Consider the following 23763-nt stretch of genomic DNA (forward strand, 5'->3'; position numbering starts at 1 on the left):
TGCAGGGAGTTTGTCAAAAACGATAAGTATTGGTAAAGGTAACGTGAGATTGGTAGATTTCTTAGATGTTGTCAGAGTCTGATTGAATATGTTTATCGCACTAACTAGTAAGTCAAAGTTGGAAAACAGTTAATGAAATGATTGAAAGTTAATGGAGTAATAATAGCAGGATGGAAAGCAAGACATTCAGAAAAACAGTTAATGACTCGGTTAGCGAGAAGGGTAGTAGGCTGGTCAGTTAGATATAGAAATCTTCTAATCTGCGACTTATAGTTTCAAGAATTAATCGTTTAAGCATATTAGATAGAAGTAATTATTGCACACACATAAAAAATAACTAAACAAAACAAAAGGAAAATAATTATATATTCGCAAAGGCGGCCTTATCCCTTGATTGATGGTGATGAGCGTAATATGAGACAAGATAGTATGTATTATTTAATTGCTTTGTTTGCGACACTCAGTTTTTAAACTAGTAGGGACAACCTTAAAAGTACTGGTCTTAACTACTCAAAGAAAGAATTGCTCTGAAGTAAATGACAATCGGTAAATTAAAATGCTATTTGTCAAATTTCACTTCTCAGTGTCTTTTCATTGTATGAAGATGATGCAAAATTGTTATTACTTCCACAAAATCATGGACGATATAAGTTAATTATTAATTTAACACGTTTAAGTGAGACTCTTTAAAACAATTTAAATTTTAGAAATATACACTAACAATGGGAAAAGTCGGAAGTAAAAATCTCTCTACATCGTTACTGTGAGTCAATTTTAGTAGAAGCATTTTTGTTAACTAAACATTTGATTTTTTGTGATTTTTTTTTGTGTTTCACTTACTAAGTATCTTACACTAATTTTAACATTTATTTTCTTTTGGTTGAAATTATTCGTCAATATGTGGTGTCACATTCGAAGTTTTCATATATTTTTTAAATAAGTAAAATCACCAAAAAAACCTATAAAGTAAAAAAAGAGATTACTTATTGATAACTTTATTTTTTGTGTCAAATCTTAACCTTAAACCGTTTCCCGTGCATCATCCTCATACGATAGCCAACATGCCATCGGGCTGGTCTTATAAAGTTAATCTGATAAAACGCATTACAAATCGATGGAGGAATTCAACGGACAATAATAAATCACTCGTGATCATTGAAATCGGTTCTTATTCTGGCATTTATAAGTCCACTATTACTCACTTCACTGGCTAATAGACTGACCCAAATCAGAGGATCTGATTGTTGTGAACTATCTTCTAGCCACAAATTAGCTAAAGATAATTGATTTTTCTGCGGGCTTGTCTAAACATGTACGAGTAAGTGTTAAGATCGTTTGTTTATCCTCGAGAGTAATATATTTAATCTTTTTCTTGGCTTTCTTTGTATTAAGGGTTCAGAGGTCTTGTATTTTCTACGAATATTTAACAAGCGGTAATATCCCAGTGGATAGTACTTTAACTTCACTTTCAGGGCGGTCGACTTCAAATCCCAGCTCCCACCTCATACTTTCCTAAGTTATATGAGTTTCTAGTGGACCGGTAAAAGATTGATATGATGATGATCATTTAAAAGTCAGTTAAAATTATTTTTAAATCATACTTTTATTTACTATTAAGCCACTGCACTTTGTGGAAGTCAGACCCAAGTCCGGCGTGCCGAGCCGTCATGATGGGTTTGGACGCTATGAATATCAGCGTCAGCGAAGTCGATATCAACATGGACCAAGCTGAACATCGAACACCCGACCTTATTGCGGTACGTAACTTTACACGAAATACACGAATAGAAATTGCAGAGTTTTCTTATTATAAAAAATGATTTGGGTAGAAGGTTGCGGTACAATGTTGCGTACAAGCCGATTGGGAGCGTGGGTTTAGCATAAACTGCAATTTTTGCTAAATCCCTTACAGGTTAGCCCGCTACCATCTTAGACTGCATCATCGCTTACCAGGTAAGAAGCAGTCAAGAGCTTAAGGAATTAATAAAAAGGGTATTAAAAAAGCTTAGTCCGGTTCATCGCCTTTAATCCTCTAACCAGTTGCATCATTGCCAAGGCCGTGGGTTCGATTCCCACAACTGGACAATGTTTGTGTGATGAACATAAATGTTTTTCAGTGTCTGGGTGTTTATCTATATATTATAAGTATTTATGTATGTTATTCATATAATTATTCATCAGTCATCTTAGTACCCATAACACAAGCTACGCTTACTTTGGGGCTAGATGGCGATGTGTGTATTGTCGTAGTATATTTATTTATTATTATTATTATTATTATCATTGTCTCGGCAAATACGATCCAAAATTATTCTTTACTTATTTCTTTGTGGCGGAAATGGATTCCTTCTTTACGAACATCCATCAAAAGTTGACTCTCTATTGTTTTCTGCAGGTTTTAGTACAATTCCCAATAAACCAAGAATCAAAACCTGTGATTAAAACAATAATATTTTGAATTTTTGTTTCAGTTGAATCCACAGCAAACTTTACCTATTCTTAAGGACAGAGAGTTAATATTATGCGATAGGTAGATTAAATATTATTATTTTTATACAAATAAATAAACTTTGTAAAATTACTACAATTTACCGAAACAGCAGATAGAATATGTTTTGTAGCATTAACATTTTACTTTGTTACTATTTCCCATATACAATTTTGTTTAAATTTTACCGTACCCACGCTGTTAAATTCCTACTTGTTTTAAATAATTATTTATTAGCAATCATCAGATATCATCTGAACTTAATTAGTTCATGGAGTAAATCGAGTGGGTTGTCTATAAATGCTAGTAAATCCCAGGTCATCTTAATCGGCAGCCGGCAGCAAATCTCTAAAGTTAGCTTCTCGTCTCTTCCTTCTGTAGTCTTTGATGGCGCTATACTTGAGTTCAGCAGTTCTGTTAAAAACTTGGGTATTATCATGGATAATACGCTTTCGTGGGGTCCTCAAATATCCGAGCTTAGTCGCAAGATCTACGCTGTAATTGGTAGGCTTAAAAGGTGGAAATACTTTTTACCTATTCGTACCAAAATTTGTCTGGCCCACTCTCTTTTACTTCCTATAGTGGACTACGCAGACACGTGTTATTCTGATATACCCCAGTACCTTCTTAATAAACTTGAGCGGCTCCAAAATCTAATCATAAGATTTATCTTTGGGCTTAAGAAATTTGACCAAATTACTCATTACCGTCAGCAACTCAAGTGGGTAACTGTTAATGATAGGCGAAATATCCATATTCTTACTTTACTTTATTCTCTTCTATATAGTCCTATCTCTCCGCTTTACCTTAAAGAGCGTTTTTCCTTCTCTCAGCATCTTGTCAGTCTCCGGTCAGCGAATGACAACAAGCTTGAGATTCCCTTATCTCGCTCTCAGCGCTATAACGAGTCATTCACTGTTAAAGCTGTAACACTGTGGAACTCGCTCCCCTGGGAAATACGTCATTCCGAAACCATTCACCTGTTTAAACATCGCTTAAAGAATTATTACTTATCTATGTAATTGAGTAGTATGTAAGTTTATAATAGCATAAATATATATCACATATATCTATCATAGTATATATAAATTTATGTTGGTATTTGTGTAGTTAATATGTAAATGTAGTATGTATGTTCATGTAAGTTTATATTACATTTCTTTTTTTTTTTTTTTTCTTGTTTTTTTTTTGTACCTTACTTTATGCACCATCCATTTTCCACTCTTTTATCGGCTTCGTACGCTCAGGTTGCCTTTAAAAGATCACTTTTAGTGATAAGGCCGCCTTTGCACCCTAGCACTAAGTACTATTACTGTTTTCCTTGTATTTTCCTTTTTTTGTTGTGTTGCAATAAAGTTTTTCTATTCTATTCTATTCTATCATCAGCCTTATACAATTTACTATACTATATATTTATAATATTCATCTTTCATTCTAGTCACGCAATAAACACGTACATAGCTTCTCGTTATTGTGAGGATGAAAAATTTCTACCTTCCGATCCGGCTGGTCGCGCGATAGTTGATCAACTGTTGCACTATGATGGTGGGATACTTTACCCACATTATCGCGCTTGTGCTGTGAGTAATTGAAGTGTTTCTATAGCTTTACTTTTACGCGCACTGCTAAAGGTTTACTTTGACTATTAATTTATCATAATACATATCATGGTCGGCTTCTATTTGAGAGTTGATTCAAAATATTTTGGTAGAGTATTCAGTACTTTTATTGTTTTCAGTATCCTATATTATACGAAAGCTGCCGTTTCGTAATGCCACAACAAATAAAAGATGTTGAATATGCATACTATGAACTTGAAACTATGTTAAAAGGACGACCCTGGTTCAGCGGTTCCCACATGACCCTTGGAGATATCGCTATTATGGCTACCGTCAGCACATTAAACGTATTGGTGCCGGTGGATAAAGACAAGTATTTTTATTTTGTTACAACTTTTAATATATACTAAAGATAGAACGAGCCTAGTTAATTTTTAACTCAGGGACATTATTAATTTTAATATACAAGTAATACTTTACGAAAATCTCTAGGTTAAGTCCAAAAATTTTATTTCTAGCTATATGTAGTAGGTGGCACTCATAACTTTCAATACAGGTCAAATTATTTTTGCAAATTAGAAAAAAACATGACTTTATCGAAACAGAACCTTAAACAGATTCCTACAATCTTTGTTTTGGATACATTTTTACCTAATATTCCTCGTTTTTAGTATAAAACTGGCCAACAGTTATGATGCTTGTTAAATTACCAGCAAATATAACAAAACATATCCAAATGCTAATGCTTTGTGGTCGTTATGCTTACGTTCATTCTCATTTTAGGTATCCTGTACTTTTAAGCTGGATGTATCGGATGTCTAAGGAACCATTTTATACCACCGGAAATCTCAAAGGTCTTAATGAATTCACTAAAAGAATTGGTTAGTAATAGGAGTCCCAAACATTTCAATGAGTTGTTTTATATTTTTTCATGAATTACTTGATAGATATCATTTAAAACATATTTTTATATCTCCCTCAGATAATGGTAATGTCGTAGACTCAAAGGAATTGAAGAAATGCCCACGATCTTCTTTGATGAGACGCTCAACAGGAGGCAGATTAGCTGAAACTTAATTTTGGAAATAAAATTATTTATGGTAAACGAATGTGTTTATTGATGATTAAACCAACTTACCTGTAAGACAAGTTCTAACACAAGTACGTTTTATTATTATACCATAAAATGTCAAAACCTTTGAAAAGGCCGTTAAACACTCAATATCAATTATCATGACGATCACAGTGCTTTCTGATTATATGTAGATTAAAAAAATGCAATAAGAGCGAGATTAAAACAATAATATAATCTTTATATATTATAAAACTGAGTCCCCCGCTGCGTCTGTCTGTCTGGGCGCTAAAAACTGAAATACTACCGAAATGGTTTTAACTAAAATTAAACAAACTACTAAAATTATTATTCTTCGCATCATGAAACTCACATGAGTTTAATATATAACAGGCATTAGCGATAAGCTAATACTACACTCGACCCATATTATTTGAGAGCCACTGTGGAATACTTAAGTTTTTATTTTTTTATACTGGTTAACGACTGTCAACCAGCATAATAAATATAAAATTAAGACTACCAGCTTACTGGATATGGAGACAGTCTGCTAACCTAACCTAACCCACATAGGATTATTCTGGTGGGACCATGCTCTAAAACCTTCTCTCTCATCGTAGATTTAGGTATTGTTTGACAATATTTCCAGCGAAAAAGGATAGCGATGTTTTAGGACTGACAATTATTTTACTAGGTACCTATAACTGTGACCTACTAGATTTGTTTTGTAGTCGTATTGTTAGCGTTCTGTACTAGGTCTGTATTGTCACGCATTGTTACAGTCATAACCACAGACAGATAACGTAATATTAGTATTTATACTTTGCTTTTTCCAAAAACCTTTGTTTTATTTTAGGAAAAAAAATATTTATTTATTTATTTAAATAATAGTGAGACAAAATACAACTTTTGTAAAAATCGATTTCTAATCGATTTGAATTCGTCAGACATGGCATAACATAGTACATCCCTCTCAGGAATTCACCTGTCACGACCATTGATGTCAACTAATTGGAATTCTTGAATTTGTTGTGAGGAGGAGGGATATGAATTTGTGATGGTACCTACGAGTGGCGTAGTAAGGTGCAAGTTCAGTAATTAATTATGTAGATTATCAAAGCTATTGTTCACACACAGATAGATCGCTGTGAATTATAAAAAGTGCATGCTTGTTCTCACGTGCTGCGAAGAAAGTTTTCTAGTTATTGTGAAAGGTGTACGTTGATAACACCAGTGTTACTGTGTTTCATCGAGAATTTTAGTGATTATCTCGTTCTGACGCAGCTCGCGTTAAGCTCCATTTATTTTAAATGCCTGTGTAATAAACGATGATATAAAATATCAATGTCGCGTGTAAAACCGAGTGATACAATGCCCAAAATCGGGCATGTGACCGACTTGCGGGAGCAGTGGCTAGTGCGGACCGACGGCGCCCTTGCGCATCATTTGCAGGACCGGGAGATCTCGTCGCATCTCTGCGAGAACAGGTACCGCAACCAACAGATCCGGGAAGACTTCCCTTTGGCGCTAAACGAGCAAAGAGACATAGAACATGAGGTTCGGTTGCGAGAGCTCGCCCGCCGGAGACAGGCGGACATCGACGCGGAGATGGCGAGAGAAATGGCCGAGATAAACCTTCGTAGACAACGTTCCAAACAAAATCCAGAAGCAACCCCTCCAATACCTCAACCGTGCTCTTCCAAAGCACTCCCGCCTCCAGACATTGACCCAGAAGAACTTGGCTTATCTGCAGCTGAGATTGAAGAGATGAGGTTCCGTTTAGAAATGGAAGAAAGGGATGCAAGATTGGCAAGAGCACTCAGCCAGGGCCAAGATGAATTACTTGCTGATATGAAATGTGCTGTAGAAGCTCAAGATGGGGAACTGGCTAGACTGCTCCAGCAAAGAGAGTACAAGAAACTGCAACGGGCAAAGGAGAAGGCAAAACAAAAGGCACTACTAAAAAAGCAACAAAGATTGCAGCAAATGCCTTTGCCAGAGCCTCCGCAGGCTACGCTATGTGATGCTTACAGCAACCCAAGAGACATGATTAGGGAAGGAATGGGAGTTCGAGAAAATGGACTACGGCTTTGTAAATCAGTTGACTCCGACTTGAATTATGTTGAACCATTTGAGCGTGAGCATATTCAGTCAAAAGACAGTGCATTGCTATCCAAAGAAATATCCAAACAATATTACACTCAAGAAGCTAGTACATCAAGTTCCAATTTAAATATAACGCATAAGCACTCAAAGTCGTTTGATACAGATAAATCAAATAGTTCGATGCACCATAGACACCCTCCGCCTCCACCGTCAACTGGGAAGAAACCAAGATTCCCTGATCCAGTAAGTATTAGACCTGCATCACATTATCCTACTGATAACATACTGTCAGACAGTCCAAATAGTCCAAACACTTCATTGCAACATAGTATCAGTGAAAATAATAATCTATACAGCTCAACCTACCCACCTGATCATTCCATGCCACAGCAACAGGGTTTCGACCGGCCTGACCCATCCAAAAGGCTGTCAGTAATATCGGACATAACAGCTGAAGGGCTTGCAAAAAAAAAGAGTAAGCAAGCTGATATGCAGAAGAAAAGAAGGGGATGCAAGATACAATAATAGTGTATTTTCAGAGAATAGAGCAGTGTTTTGTTCACTCCATAAAATAAAAACCTTTGTGCCAGGTTTATTAGACAAACTCATATAACAAAAAAAGATACCTTTTAAGATAACTAGAGTATAAACCATCTCTATTCCATTTTTTAGTAAAAATGCACAGAAACTGCCCATTTTTGTAGGAGAGTTTAGAGCTCAGCACCTTTCAGAAATCTTCAGTTAATTAGAATAGGGAATGTTAACAATTCATGAGTATGCATTCAGCAACAACAAAATTACAGATCATCCCTTGTCCAGTGGAACATATACAGTTAAGTAGTCATTACTCACTTGGCAATGCTACAGTTATTCTTAGAAACAGCATTAGAATAAACACAGGGAGCCTGCTAATAGAAAACAAATCATATTATTTTGTAATTAAGTTTAATTTCCCTTGCTTTCTATTGGAATACAAGAAGATCATTTTTCTACAATCATAAACATTTAATGGTCAATTAATGATGAAAGTTCAATGACATTCTATTTCTACATTTATATAATAGAAAGGCTTTTTATAGCCATTTAGAATGATATATTATATATGTTATTATATAGTCATTTAGCTACAGGGTGCAACTAAGACTTTAGTACTAAAAACGGTGTTAACAAAAACGGAAAAAAAAACTTGTTTTTTGAGGTACATTATATATTGTTTACTAATATAGTTTGTAACTTGTCTAATTTTTACACTTTTTAATATGTTAAACTATCCAGTATTTTCATTTTTATTAGTACTAGTTGAATACCATAATATGTAATCCTGTCTTTTATAACTAACAGTAATATTGGAAAAAAGTGACATATTTCAATATCGATAAAGGTTGGTGAACAAGTGAATTGGTGAATTGTAACTTGAATATTTTTTTCATTTAGTTCTTAAGAATTTATTTATTCCTTATTTACTTTGTTGTACCTGCAGATAAAAACCAATAAGTGTTTCTTGATAGACCCATACTGTATTAATAATGGCCAGAAAACAATTATTAAAAAAAAAATATTTAAAAAAAAATTTATTTAAAAAAAAAATGCCAGGGCATGGGTGTTGTTCACCCTTTGTTAATTTTAAAGTGAATATGCTGTTCTTAAGGATTATTACTTTGAACTGACCTTAATTCAATATCAATATGTATAGTTTGGGACTATCAAAAGGCCCATAATTATCGGTTTGTAACTTTTGTTTAGGCCTGAGCGCCAGCATTTAGTTTTAAGAAATCATAATATTTTACATTCCAGATTTGTGTGATTTCTCTATTATTTTCTTTGTTTCTCTCTTTGATCTCAATACAGAGCTCTTTTTATGATGTTTGATCTTTTATGGAAATGGGTAATTTGTATGTAATTACTTAATTGTATTTCTGATTAATCTTTGTTTTTATGGCATACCTAATTAAACAGGTCTTTAAACTTTGAAGTATTTCAAATTAATGAATATTTTACTCTTTTGTGAATCTCACTCGTTTTTAAATTTAAAATCTCTCATAAAAAATAAATAAATAAGAAAATTACAGCACAAAGCTATTATTTTCTAAAATGAAAGGCTTCAAGGTGTTGTGTAACTTAGAAGATTTTGTTTGTTTGCCTGAGAAGGGCAAGCAGAAGAAGAAAAAATGTTCAATTAAAGAAATTAATTATAAGTTTTGTGGTAATTTTGGCATAAAATTGATTATTGTACTTAATATTCAAATTTTAATTAAGACTGATAAACATTATAAGTTAACCTTTTATAACACAAATTATTTCAAACTGAAAACGTTTTGTTTACTTATACTCTACTAATCAAAAAAAAAAATAAAATAGTACTGTTAGTAAATTGTTTAATTATCTGGTGCTCTTTTTTCTACTTTATTGTAGATTAATATTTTTTACCTCATTATTATGCGGCTCTCTAAAATTTTTAACTTAGAAATCTCATTATATTTAAAGTCTCTGAACTTATGCGAATTTTGTGACGTACTTTTCTCACGGTATAGTAAGTATAATAATATACCTAAGAGTTATCTGCAAACTGCCATAAAAATCGATCAATTAAAAAACTGATCGTCACTGTCGGTCTGAATATCGGTCGAATGTTCGCATTTGTTTTAATGTGATGTTATTTTTTTTGTAAGGTTTTTTTTATATAACTTTTTTATTGTAAAATGAATGAATATAAAACTAATGTTATAAACTTATACGTAAGTACAGTTTAAACCTCGATTGAAAAATATGATTGAAAATTATCATCTGTAGGGCTAGAACGGGTGCGGCGAGATAATAGGTAGACATAATTTTCGTGGGGTGCGCATGATTTAATACATTGGTTTTTTTTTGTAACTCATAACCAGTATGTAACCAGTGCGGTGGCCGGTCGTCAGTTAGAACCCCAGCATGCGGGGACCGTAGTGTTACATGTAACCCTAGTCCTTTACCGCAACATCCACCTTGCTAACCGCAAAAACAAACGCACTATAGTAACAAAAACCGCATAGCCTTTTAGTATTATCCGCTATAAAAACTGAAGGTATGAAAAGAAACGCCAGCGGATGCCAAAGTAATCTGCAATTTGTTTTTGATGCTGCGTCTATCGGACGGTTCGGAGCAGCCAAATCAAAGAGTAAATAAAAAACAGCGAGGCGTCATGAAATAATCCTACAAGCGAAGCACCTAAATTGTACGTATATTATAATAATGAATAATTAATAAAGAAAGTTAAACTTTATGCAGTAACAAGCATAATTTCGTTTAATTTATGGTGTTATTACCTCATAACTCTCTCGCTTCCACTCGCTCGTTTCAACTTTTGTGCGTTTTGTTTTCATCTTGAAAGTTCCGATAGTGCGTTAGATGATACGAGTGAACAAGTTTTTTATGGTTGCTTTTAATCATATGTCTGACTGCAAAATGGGTAGTTATAAACATTCATTTTACAAGAGTAATAAATAAGAATGATTACTGTAAGTAACGATTAGCTTTAATTGCAATGTACGGCCTTAAGCGTGCCTTAATGAAACCGAACCAAACTCGACTATTGATGATTAACTTAATATTTGATTAAAAATAAATAATGATTATATTACATACAACACTTAGTTTTATTAATAATTAAACTCTGCCTATTAACGCCCTACTTCCCTGAGCTTACCTTTGCTTACTTTAGAGCATAGAATTAGGACAATAGTAAATTCAAAATTCATATATTTCAAGTAGGCCTAATATAGCACTTTTGAAACGTCAAGTCCGTCCGTGTGTAGTGACTCTACCACCGGTTCGGAAGGCAGATTCTACCGAGAAGCAGTCGGCAAGAAACTCAGCAGTTGCTCTTTTCCAACATCAATAATTTACATTTTACATTTTAACATTCATTTTTCTATCTTGTGAGAGATGAAAGCGGAGCCGGATGCTTCCAAGCAACCTTGTCATTAAGAAACTCATCAATTGTATAATAACCTCCCACCATTTAAACTTATGCTTTGGTAGGTCCAAAATTACCTTAGGAATCATATTATAAAAGCGTATACTCAATCCCACAAATGACTTCTGCACCTTTCGCAGACGATATGCAGATGTCACAAATTTATGTCCATTCCTTGTAAGTCGACTGTTTATATCCACTTTTTGTTTATAAAGACTAATATGTTGTCTCACAAATACTATATCGTTATAAATATATTGTGAGGCTACCGTAAGTATACCTATTTCTATAAATTTTTCACGGAGGGATTCACGTGATTTAAGTTTATATATTGACCGTACAGCTCTTTTCTGCAATATGAATATAGTTTCAATATCAGCAGCTTTGCCCCATAATAAGATCCCGTAAGACATCACACTATGAAAGTACGCAAAGTAAACAAGTCTTGCTGTTTCTACGTCAGTAATCTGTCTAATTTTCCTGACGGCGTAGGCAGCCGAGCTTAGTTTACCTGCTAGTGTATCTATATGGGTATAGTAAACGATCCTAGTGATTACTAGAAACCTGTAGCATAAGAGCGTGACATGCTGCATTTTATTTCTAGGCCGCAACGAGTTAAGGATAAATTTGATATCTCAAAAGGGTTAAAAGTCTACCAATACGCATTTAGCCCGTGTGGTGGGTCTAAGCCCTTCTCATTCTGAGAGACCTCGGCCCTATAGTGGGCCGGTATTGGATTGATGACGGTTAGGATTTAAGACTGTATAAAGTCAATTATTGTAGGGCGGCCCAGTACCGAATAAAGGGATATTAGGTACGTCTACTATCTGCACTTACTGTGTACAATTATGAATGAATATACTTTTATTACACACCACAAAAAGTACATGGAACAAAAAGAAAAGTATAACTAAACAACGTATACAATTTGGCGGCAATTTTGTGTAGGTATATCCATATCCTATTTTAATTCAGAAGCAACGTAAACTTCTAGTTGGGACTTCGTCCTCCTTTTCTTTGATTCTCGGCACGCACCTGAAACTTTAGAATTATCTGCTTTTAAACTTGATCTAACTGTTAAGGAAACCGGCATCGTGAGGAAACCTGCATGCCTGAGAGTTCTTTGAAAGCTTATAGAAAATTCCTATTATAGTATAAAGGACTACGTATTGAATAAAAAAGCTTGCGTGTGAATTATTTTTCTAATCAGGCTGCTCTCACAATTTTAAATGACAATGAGAGATGATGATAAAAAAGAATACCCGGCTAAGTTTGTTGTTGGCTTCTTAGACTAGGGCGCGTTTGGAACCCTCGTAGCTTTAGTTTTAAGTTTACGAGTATGGTTGTTGCCATCATCTTACACGTACGCATTCCTCATGAAGGTACGCATCAAAAATGCCATCTATGGGCCTACTTAAATAAAGAAAATTTTGTTCTCAAAAGCGTGCAATGTCTACCAATCCTTCTCAGCCAACGTATTGGTAGACTACAGCCTAGACAGGATAATAAGTGTCCTATGTTACTCCCCGTCCTTTCAACTATAGTATTGTGAATAGGTTCCTAGGAAACTTTGTGGCCCTGAGCGGTTGCTTGCGCAAGAGTGGTTTTTAAAAAATACTTTTAGTGTTTTTTTTAAACTATGAAAAAATAAATAGTTTATGTATATTTTTAGTGGGATTGATAAAAATTTAAAAATAACTATAAGTAACGAATGGAACTTGTGGCGAACAAAACAAAAACATTAACACGGATGTGTCGGAGTCCGCTATAAATTGCAGTCTGAAGAACATATGTAGGTAAAATTGCTTTTGTTCACAAATATTGTCCGTTTTGGCTTCACTGACGTAGATTAACTTTTTATCCATCGAACCTGAACGCCTAGTGTTGGTGAAGTTAGCAGAGACCTTTGGATAAAAAATTCTCTAGACCCGTAGCCGCTCGGAACTGTTCGGTTTCTCACAGACCAGACTATAATAAAAAATATTAAAGTGCCTTAGAAAACAATATACAGAGCCACTACAACAGAAGGTAAAAAATTATTTATTTTTATAAACCCTTCACATTTAAGGGCTAAGAACTTTTTAGTTTTTGATATAACAATGCTAACACTTCTTCTTCTTCTTCGAGTACAAAACATGGTTACATGAACAAACACAAAGGGAGCATTCCCAACTTTGGGCCAATGCAACAGATTGTAAACAAACCAAAGTAGCTTTCCCTAACCTAAACCAACATCTAACTATCAAACTACTCCGCCTGGATAGAAGCAAACTTAGGAAGGTGGTGGGACTCATAACAGGGCATAGCTCCTTAAACAGACATCTTTCCATTGTAGGTGTCACCGACAGCCCTCTTTGCAGAGCATGTGGAAGCAAATGAAACACCTACGCACGTGATGCTGGAGTCCACGGGCGTGACAGAGCAACGCAAGATCTACCTGGGATCACCAGCCACTATCCCAGAAGTCCTCAGCAACCTGGGCGGTATGCTGGGATTCTGGAATAAGCTTGGATGGCTGGATTAGCGAGCAACAGTGAGAAATTTCTACGTACAACAAGCGAAGCGCTTACGTGCGGAAACTGCCCAGCGAGAAGAAGAATGCTAACACTATCATATAAATAAAAGCCAAACCTAGACCACTCATACTTTAGACTGCATATCACATTTCAACATTTTAATATCGAAAGAATCACCTACATAACGTAAAATTTATTTTGCTGACCCTGAACATCCCTCAGCCTAGAACTGTTAAGTTTCAGATAGATCACTACTAACATTAAGTATAACATTATTAAAAACCAGCCTAGAACACTAATTGGAGACTGCATATCATATGTCAATATTTTAATTACGAAAAAATTAAAAAATATAACTTTTTTTTGCAACCCTTAACATCCCTGAGTTTAGAACTCTTTATTTTCTGATAGTACAATACTAACACTATATAACATAATTAAAATTCTTTAAATTATTTACTTATTAACATATTTTACTTTTATACATTATTTACTTACGTACATTATTTACTTACTAACATTTGCTACTTACGTTCATTATTTACTTACAAACATTTTGTACTTATTTACATTATTTACATAGATTATTTACTTACGCACATTATTTACTTACGTTCATTATTTACACATGTACATTATTTACTTACGTACATTATTTATTTCGGTACATTATTTACTTACATTCATTATTATATTTGAATTCAAAATTTAAAATGTTTGCAGATGACATGAAAATTTATAAAACAGTAAATAGCCAAGCTGATGTAGACATTTTGCAAAATGATATTGATAACGTTTATTCATGGTGCCTTAGAAATGGCATGTTCTTGAATATAGAAAAATGATTTCATATAAAGTTCACCAGGAAAAAAACATCGTTCAGTTGTGTCTATAACATTAATAATATTACCCTTAAAGAAGTCACGTTCATAAAGGATCTAGGTGTTATAATTTCTGCACTAAGTTTCCCGAACACGTAGAACACATAACCTCAAATTTATCTAAGATATCAGGACTCATATTATTAACTTACGTACACTAGTTACTTACATACATTATTTACCTACATATGTACGTTATTTACTTACGTAAATTATTTACTTACATACATTATTAAATTACGTACATTATTTACTTACTAACATTTGTTACTAACGTACATTATTTATTTACATACATTTTGTAATTATTTACATTATTTACTTCATAGATTATTTACTTACGCACATAATTTACACATGTACATTATTTACTTATTTACTGTCGCACATTATTTACTTACGCACATTATTTACTTACATACATTATTTACTTACGTACATTATTTACTTACATACATTATTTACTTACATACATTATTTACTTACATACATTATTTACTTACATATGTACGTTATTTACTTACGTAAATTATTTACTTACATACATTATTAAATTACGTACATTATTTACTTACTAACATTTGTTACTAACGTACATTATTTATTTACATACATTTTGTAATTATTTACATTATTTACTTCATAGATTATTTACTTACGCACATAATTTACACATGTACATTATTTACTTATTTACTTTCGCACATTATTTACTTACGCACATTATTTACTTACATACATTATTTACCTACATATGTACGTTATTTACTTACGTCAATTATTTACTTACATACATTATTAAATTACGTACATTATTTACTTACTAACATTTGTTACTAACGTACATTATTTATTTACATACATTTTGTAATTATTTACATTATTTACTTCATAGATTATTTACTTACGCACATAATTTACACATGTACATTATTTACTTATTTACTTTAGCACATTATTTACTTACGCACATTATTTACTTACATACATTATTTACTTACGTACATTATTTACTTACATACATTATTTACTTACATACATTATTTACTTACGTACATTATTTACTTACATACATTATTTACTTACATACATTATTTACTTACATTCATTATTTACTTACGTACATTAATTATTTACATACATTATTTACTTACGCACATTAGTTACTTACATACATTTTTTTCTTACGTGTATTATTTACTTACGTACATTATTTACTTACATACATTATTTACTTATTTATATTATTTACTCCTTAGATTATTTATTAACATTAATTATTAACTTGCGAACATTATTTACTTACATATAGTATTTACTTAAGTACATTAGTTACTGACATACATTATTTACTTATTTACTTCATAGATTATTTACTTACGTTCATTGTGGATAAACGTACATTATTTACTTACGTACATTATTTTCTTACATATATTATTAACTTATATACATTATTTACTTACATACATTATTTACTTTTTTACATTATTTTTTTATAGATTATTTACTTACATTTATTATTGACTTGCTTACATTATTTACTTACGTATATTATTTACTTACGTACATTAGTTACTTTCATTCATTATTTACCTACATATGTACATTATTTACTTACATACATTATTTAATTACATACATTATTTACCTACATATATTATTTAATTACGTAAATTATTTACTTGCATTCATTATTTACTTACGTAAATTATATACTTAGATATAATATTTACTTCGATACATTATTTACTTACGTGCATTATTTACTTACGTACATTATTCACTTACGTATATTATTTACTTACATTCATAATTTACCTACGTACATTATTTACTTACATATGTACATTATTTACTTACGTACATTATTTACTCATTGACATTATTTACCTACATATGTACATTATTTACTTACGTACATTATTTACTTTCGTACATTATTTACCTACATATATTATTTACTTATGTAAATTATTTACTTGCATACATTATTTACTTACGTACATTATTTACTTACGTTCATTATTTATTAACGTACATTATTTACTTACGTGCATTATTTACTTACGTACATTATTTACTTACGTACATTATTTACTTAAATTCAGTATTTACTTACGTAAATTATATACTTAAATACATTATTTACTTCGATACATTATTTACTTACGTGCATTATTTACTTACGTACATTATTTACTTACGTACATTATTTACTTACATTCATTATTTACCTACGTACATTATTTACTTACATATGTACATTATTTACTCATTGACATTATTTACCTACATATGTACATTATTTACTTACGTACATTATTTACTTACATACATTATTTACTTATATACATTATTTACTCAAATACAATATTTACTTCGATACATTATTTACTTACGTGCATTATTTACTTATTTACATTAGTTTTTTATAGATTATTTACTTACATTTATTATTGACTTGCGTAAATTGTTTACTTACGTATATTATTTACTTACGTACATTAGTTACTTTCATTCATTATTTACCTACATATGTACATTATTTACTTACATACATTATTTACCTACATATATTATTTACTTACGTAAATTATTTACTTGCATACATTATTTACTTACGTACATTATTTACTTACGTTCATTATTTATTAACGTACATTATTTACTTATGTCCATTATTTACTTACGTACATTATTTACTCATTGACATTATTTACCTACATATGTACATTATTTACTTACGTATATTATTTACTTACGTCCATTAGTTACTTTCATTCATTATTAACCTACATATGTACATTATTTACTTACATACATTATATAATTACATACATTATTTACCTACATATATTATTTACTTACGTAAATAGTTTTCTTGCATACATTATTTACTTACGTAAATTATATACTTAAATACATTATTTACTTCGATACATTATTTACTAACGTGCATTATTTACTTACGTACATTATTTACTTACGTTCGTTATTTACTTACATTCATTATTTTCTTACGTACATTATTTACTTACATATGTACATTGTTTGCTTACAAACATTATTTACTTACGTACTTTATTTACTTACGTACATTATTTCATACTAACATTTGTTACTAACGTACATTATTTACTTACATACATTTTGTACTTATTTACATTATTTACTTCGTAGATTATTTACTTACGCACATTATTTACACATGTTTATTATTTACTTATTTACTTACGTACATTATTTACTTACATACATTATTTGCTTACATTCATTATGTACTTACGTACATTATTTACATACATACATTATTTACTTACCTACATTATTTACATACATACATTGTTTACTTACGTACATTATTAACTAACGTACACTATGTAGTTACGTACATTATTTACTTATGTACATAATTTCGTTACATACATTATTTACTTACGTAAATTATTTACTTCCATACATTATTTACTAACGTTCATTATTTATTAACGTACATTATTTACTTACATACATTATTTACTTACGTACATTATTTGCTCAAATACATTATTTACTTCGGTACATTATTTAATTTCGTACATTATTTAATAACATACATTATTTACTTACATACATTATTTACTTATATACATTATTTACTAATATATATTATTTACTTACGTACATTATTTACTTACGTACATTATTTGCTTACGTACATCATTTACTGAAATACATTATTTACTTCGGTACATTATTTACTTACATACACTATTTACTTAATTACATTATTCACTTACGTACATTATTTACTAACATACAATATATACTTACATACATTATTTGCTTATACAGATTATTTACTTAAATACATTATTTACTTCGATACATTATTTACTTACATACATAATTTACTTATATACATTATTAACTTACGTACATTGTTTCATACTAACATTTGTTACTAACGTACATTATTTACTTCGTAGATTATTTACTTGCGCACATTATTTACACATGTTTATTATTTACTTACGTACATTATTTACTTACGTAAATTATTTACTTACGTCCATTAGTTACTTTCATTCATTATTAACCTACATATGTACATTATTTACTTACATACATTATATAATTACATACATTATTTACCTACATATATTATTTACTTACGTAAATAGTTTTCTTGCATACATTATTTACTTACGTAAATTATATACTTAAATACATTATTTACTTCGATACATTATTTACTAACGTGCATTATTTACTTACGTACATTATTTACTTACGTTCGTTATTTACTTACATTCATTATTTTCTTACGTACATTATTTACTTGCATTCATTATTTACTTACATATGTACATTATTTACTTACGTACATTATTTACTTACGTACTTTATTTACTTACGTACATTATTTCATACTAACATTTGTTACTAACGTACATTATTTACTTACATACATTTTGTACTTATTTACATTATTTACTTCGTAGATTATTTACTTACGCACATTATTTACACATGTTTATTATTTACTTATTTACTTACGTACATTATTTACTTACATACATTATTTGCTTACATTCATTATGTACTTACGTACATTATTTACATACATACATTATTTACTTGCGTACATTATTTACTTACATACATTATTTGCTTACATTCATTATGTACTTACGTACATTATTTACATACATACATTATTTACTTGCGTACATTATTTACTTACCTACATTATTTACATACATACATTGTTTACTTACGTACATTATTAACTAACGTACACTATGTAGTTACGTACATTATTTACTTATGTACATAATTTCGTTACATACATTATTTACTTACGTAAATTATTTACTTCCATACATTATTTACTAACGTTCATTATTTATTAACGTACATTATTTACTTACATACATTATTTACTTACGTACATTATTTGCTCAAATACATTATTTACTTCGGTACATTATTTAATTTCGTACATTATTTAATAACATACATTATTTACTTACGTACATTATTTACTTACGTACAGTATTTACTTACGTACATTAGTTACTTACTTACATTATTTACTTATATACATTATTTACTAATATATATTATTTACTTACGTACATTATTTACTTACGTACATTATTTACTTACGTACATTATTTGCTTACGTACATCATTTACTGAAATACATTATTTACTTCGGTACATTATTTACTTACATACACTATTTACTTAATTACATTATTCACTTACGTACATTATTTACTAACATACAATATTTACTTACATACATTATTTGCTTATACAGATTATTTACTTAAATACATTATTTACTTCGATACATTATTTACTTAGATACATAATTTACTTATATACATTATTTACTCATATACATTATTAACTTACGTACATTGTTTCATACTAACATTTGTTACTAACGTACATTATTTACTTCGTAGATTATTTACTTACGCACATTATTTACACATGTTTATTATTTACTTACGTACATTATTTACTTACATACATTGTTTGCTTACATACATTATTTACTTACGTACAATATTTACCAACTTATATTATTTACTTACGTACATTAGTTACTTACATACATTTTTTTCTCACATACATTATTTACTTACGTACATTATTTACTTATATACATTATTTACTTACGTTAATTATTTACTTCATAGATTATTTACAAACATATTATTTACTTACGCACTTTATTTAATTACTTACATTATTTAATTACATACATTATTTACTTACGTACATTATTTACTTACATACATTTTGTTTCTTACATACATTATTTTCTTACGTATATTATTTACTTACGTACATTAGTTTCTTACATACATTATTTACCTACATATGTAAATTATTAACTTATATACATCATTTACTTTTATACATTATTTAAAAACATACATTATTTACTTACATATATGATTTACTTAAATATATTATTTACTTGGGTACATTATTTACTTACATACACTATTTACTTAAATATTATTCACTTAAATACATTATTTACTTCGGTAAATTATTTACTTTCATCATCAATAAATAGTAATAGTAATAATTCATCAATAGTATTAGTAACCTCGCTGTATTAAATGTGTTTTTATACATTCTTTAAACTTATGTAATGGTTAATCAAATATTACTTTTGGTATCATATTATTTAAGCATTTACTCAGCCTCACAAAAGTTTTCTGTCCTAAGACGTTACGCTTTCATGACCTTTTCTAGTAAGTCGATTGTTTCTATCCACTTTGTTTTGTTTTACAAAGATTAAATTGTTATATATACATTGCGAAGCTACCTATTTGTTTAAATTTTTCACGGAGTGACACATTACATTATTTTCTTAATCAGTTTTTTTGATTAAGTATATTATTTACTTACGGACATTATTTGCTCATATAAGTTACTTACATTATTGTTATTTATTTACTTACATCATTGTTACGTATTTACTCGATTTTTTTACTTACGTGCATTAATTTCTCATTCACGTTATTTACTTACGTACATTATTTACTTATTCGCTTCGTTTAATTAAGTAACATGATTTTCTTATAAAATTTACATACTTGATATATTTACTTACTTTTTGTTATTTACTAACTTACTTTATTTAATTGAATATATTATTTACAGACGCGCATTTTTAGAAATTTAAATATTGATGTGTGATAGATACGTTGTCTAAAGTACGAGTGTTCTTGGCTTGGTTTTGGGTTATGTTTTAATCTTAATGATGCCCTATCAGACACCAAAGATTTCTTATCCCTTTATTATTTAGGTTTTCCAAAAAAATATTTACTGTATTATTTTGGAAAATAAATTTTGACCTTAATTGTGGTGGCTCTGATGATTGCTTTCTAAGCACTTATTCGAAAGCAATCATTATTTTTATATATAAATGTACTTACATATGTAAGTACATTTAAATGTAAATTGTTCAATTGTTCCTTTTTGCCGCCCCTTCCTCATTATCAAATAGATGCTTAGATATACTTACCCCCGTTTTCACAAGTACCTTTGAATAAGAAGGTAAGTATACTAAGCATCGATCTGATAATCGGGGGATATAATTTTTACCTACCCACGCTAGCCGTACAAGGTAGATACAAATCTTCTTCTTCTTAGGGTGCCGTCTCCTTACGAAGGTTGGCAATCATTAGGGCTATCTCTACCTTGGACACCGCTGCTCTAAATAATGCTTTGGTGCTCTTTCCAAACCATTGTCATAGGTTTTTGAGCCATGATATTCTTCTGCGGCTAGGCCTTCTTCTGCCTGCCACTTTACCTTGTGTGATAAGCTGAAGAAGTTCATACTTTTTGGTGTTCCGCATCAATAGATACCAATATCAAACTCAAAGTAAAGTAAGTAGCTAATGTGCCAAGTCTCAACAATTGTATGTATATGAGGATCGCCATCTATGCTATGCCACTATTGCTATTGAGGTATCTGCCAACAAGTGTTCTTGCCCTAATTCCAATTGCTGCGTTTCAAGTCTAGACCGACTTAAGTATGGTCGCGAGTTCTATTCAACCTAATTGACCCTACTTTGGATAATTGAACGACACAGTCTGAATTGAATTTGTAGAGTTTAATGAAATAAGTGATGAATACGAGTAGGTTTACGCTTATGTAATATTATTTTCAGCTTATTCAATAGACTTTACCTACTCTTCAATCTTCGCCACTATGTCAGTCCGTATACAGGACCAGACTACGAAACCGATCCAACTGCAGCGAGGAGTGCGACAGGGAGATGTTTTCTCCCCGAAGCTGTTTACCGCTGCGTTGGAGGACGTTTTTAAGCTTCTGGATTGGAACGGGCTTGGCATCAACATTAACGGCGAGTACATCACTCAACTTCGGTTTGCCGACGATGTGGTCATAATGGCAGACTCTGGGTGACCTTAATGCGATGCTCAATGATCTCAGCAGAGTTTCTCAACAGGTGGGCCTTCGTATAAACATGAGCAACATAAAAATTATGTCTAACGCTCATGTTCCGCTCCACCCAGTAATTGGGGAGCTCTGGACTTGAAATTGTAGACGAGTAGATATACCTAGGACACACAAACCAGTTAGGTAGGTCCAATTTCGAGAAAGAGGTGAACCGCAAAATCCAACTCGGATGGGCAGCGGGAAACTGCGTGACATCTTCTCGTCCAAAATCCCTCAGTGCCTGAAGACTAAAGTCTTCGAACAGTGCGTGTTGCCAGTGATGACTTACGGAACTGAGACATGGTCGCTAACTATGGGCCTCATAAGAAGGCTCAGAGTTACTCAGCGGGCGATGGAATATGCTAGGAATATCTCTACGTGATCAAATCAGAAATGTGGAGATCCGTAGAAGAACTAGAGTTACAGACATAGCTCAGCGAGTTGCGAAGCTGAAGTGGCAATGGGCAGGGCACATAGCTCGGTGAACCGATGGACGTTGGGGTCTTAAGGTGCTGGAATGGCGACCCCGCAGCGGTAAGCGCAGCGTAGGTCGGCCCCCAACGAGGTGGACAGATGACATCAGGCGAGTCGCTGGGTGCCGCTGGAGGCAAGCGGCCCAGGACCGTGCATTGTGGAACTCCCTACAAAAGACCTATGTCCAGCAGGGGACGTCAATTGGTTGACATGATGATGATGATGATGACTCTTCAATATTTTCTGCAGGAAAGATTAGATTTATGTTTACTTATTTATAAAGGACCGATTTTAAAATTATTTGCCCTATGAGTAGAAAGTCACATTTTATGCTAGTAATATAGGCTATGTTTTATTTTCGTAATGATAAGATTTCAGCCTGTAATAAATCAAATATTCTTTATTCATGTAGACCTATCACAGGCACTTATGAAGCGTTCATAAAAAGTAAGTCTCGCACGCTTATTTCCCTTTCAGTTCTGCTATGATTAGTATATAGGTTATTAGTATACTGATCTATATGTATAAAGTATTATTGCCGTAGGTACGTGTTTCTCTCAAAACTGCATATCCGATATGTAGGTTTGGTAGTTAGGAGAAAACCAACGGAAAAGCAAAAAAAAAAAGGTTAAATTGGTATGGGTTAACTCACGTATACAATAGGTACATTAAGGATTAATTGCTTTGTTGGTTAATAATTATAAATCGGGTGATTTCGTAGTAAAAAAAAACAA

The 23763-nt window shown here is 31.4% G+C and overlaps 2 protein-coding genes across 2 annotated transcripts; both read left to right on the forward strand.

Moving 5' to 3' along the window:
• Window positions 1-617: 617 nt before the first annotated feature.
• On the forward strand, window positions 618-4933 carry LOC120633187 (glutathione S-transferase 1-like). The gene is made up of 6 exons (XM_039903321.1): window positions 618-763; window positions 1619-1757; window positions 2472-2530; window positions 3927-4068; window positions 4227-4420; window positions 4831-4933. Exons 1-6 carry the CDS (start codon window positions 723-725, stop codon window positions 4931-4933), a joined length of 678 nt encoding a protein of 225 aa, XP_039759255.1. The 5' UTR covers window positions 618-722.
• Window positions 4934-6119: 1186 nt separating this feature from the next.
• Window positions 6120-10848, forward strand: LOC120633184. Its single transcript, XM_039903315.1, has one exon. It carries the CDS (start codon window positions 6464-6466, stop codon window positions 7748-7750), a length of 1287 nt encoding a protein of 428 aa, XP_039759249.1. The 5' UTR covers window positions 6120-6463; the 3' UTR covers window positions 7751-10848.
• The last annotated feature ends 12915 nt before the right edge of the window (window positions 10849-23763 follow it).

Source organism: Pararge aegeria, chromosome 21 (assembly GCF_905163445.1).
Source record: "Pararge aegeria chromosome 21, ilParAegt1.1, whole genome shotgun sequence".
In the NCBI taxonomy this organism is placed as follows: domain Eukaryota; kingdom Metazoa; phylum Arthropoda; class Insecta; order Lepidoptera; family Nymphalidae; genus Pararge; species Pararge aegeria.

Excerpts from the sequence above, each read along its gene's own strand:
- LOC120633187 (XM_039903321.1), top strand. The coding sequence starts at position 723 with ATGGGAAAAGTCGGAAGTAAAAATCTCTCTACATCGTTACT. Across the intron at positions 1,758-2,471 it reads GAACACCCGACCTTATTGCG|TTGAATCCACAGCAAACTTT; the intron begins GTACGTAACTTT and ends TTTTTGTTTCAG. Across the intron at positions 2,531-3,926 it reads GAGTTAATATTATGCGATAG|TCACGCAATAAACACGTACA; the intron begins GTAGATTAAATA and ends CTTTCATTCTAG.
- LOC120633184 (XM_039903315.1), top strand. The coding sequence starts at position 6,464 with ATGTCGCGTGTAAAACCGAGTGATACAATGCCCAAAATCGGGCATGTG.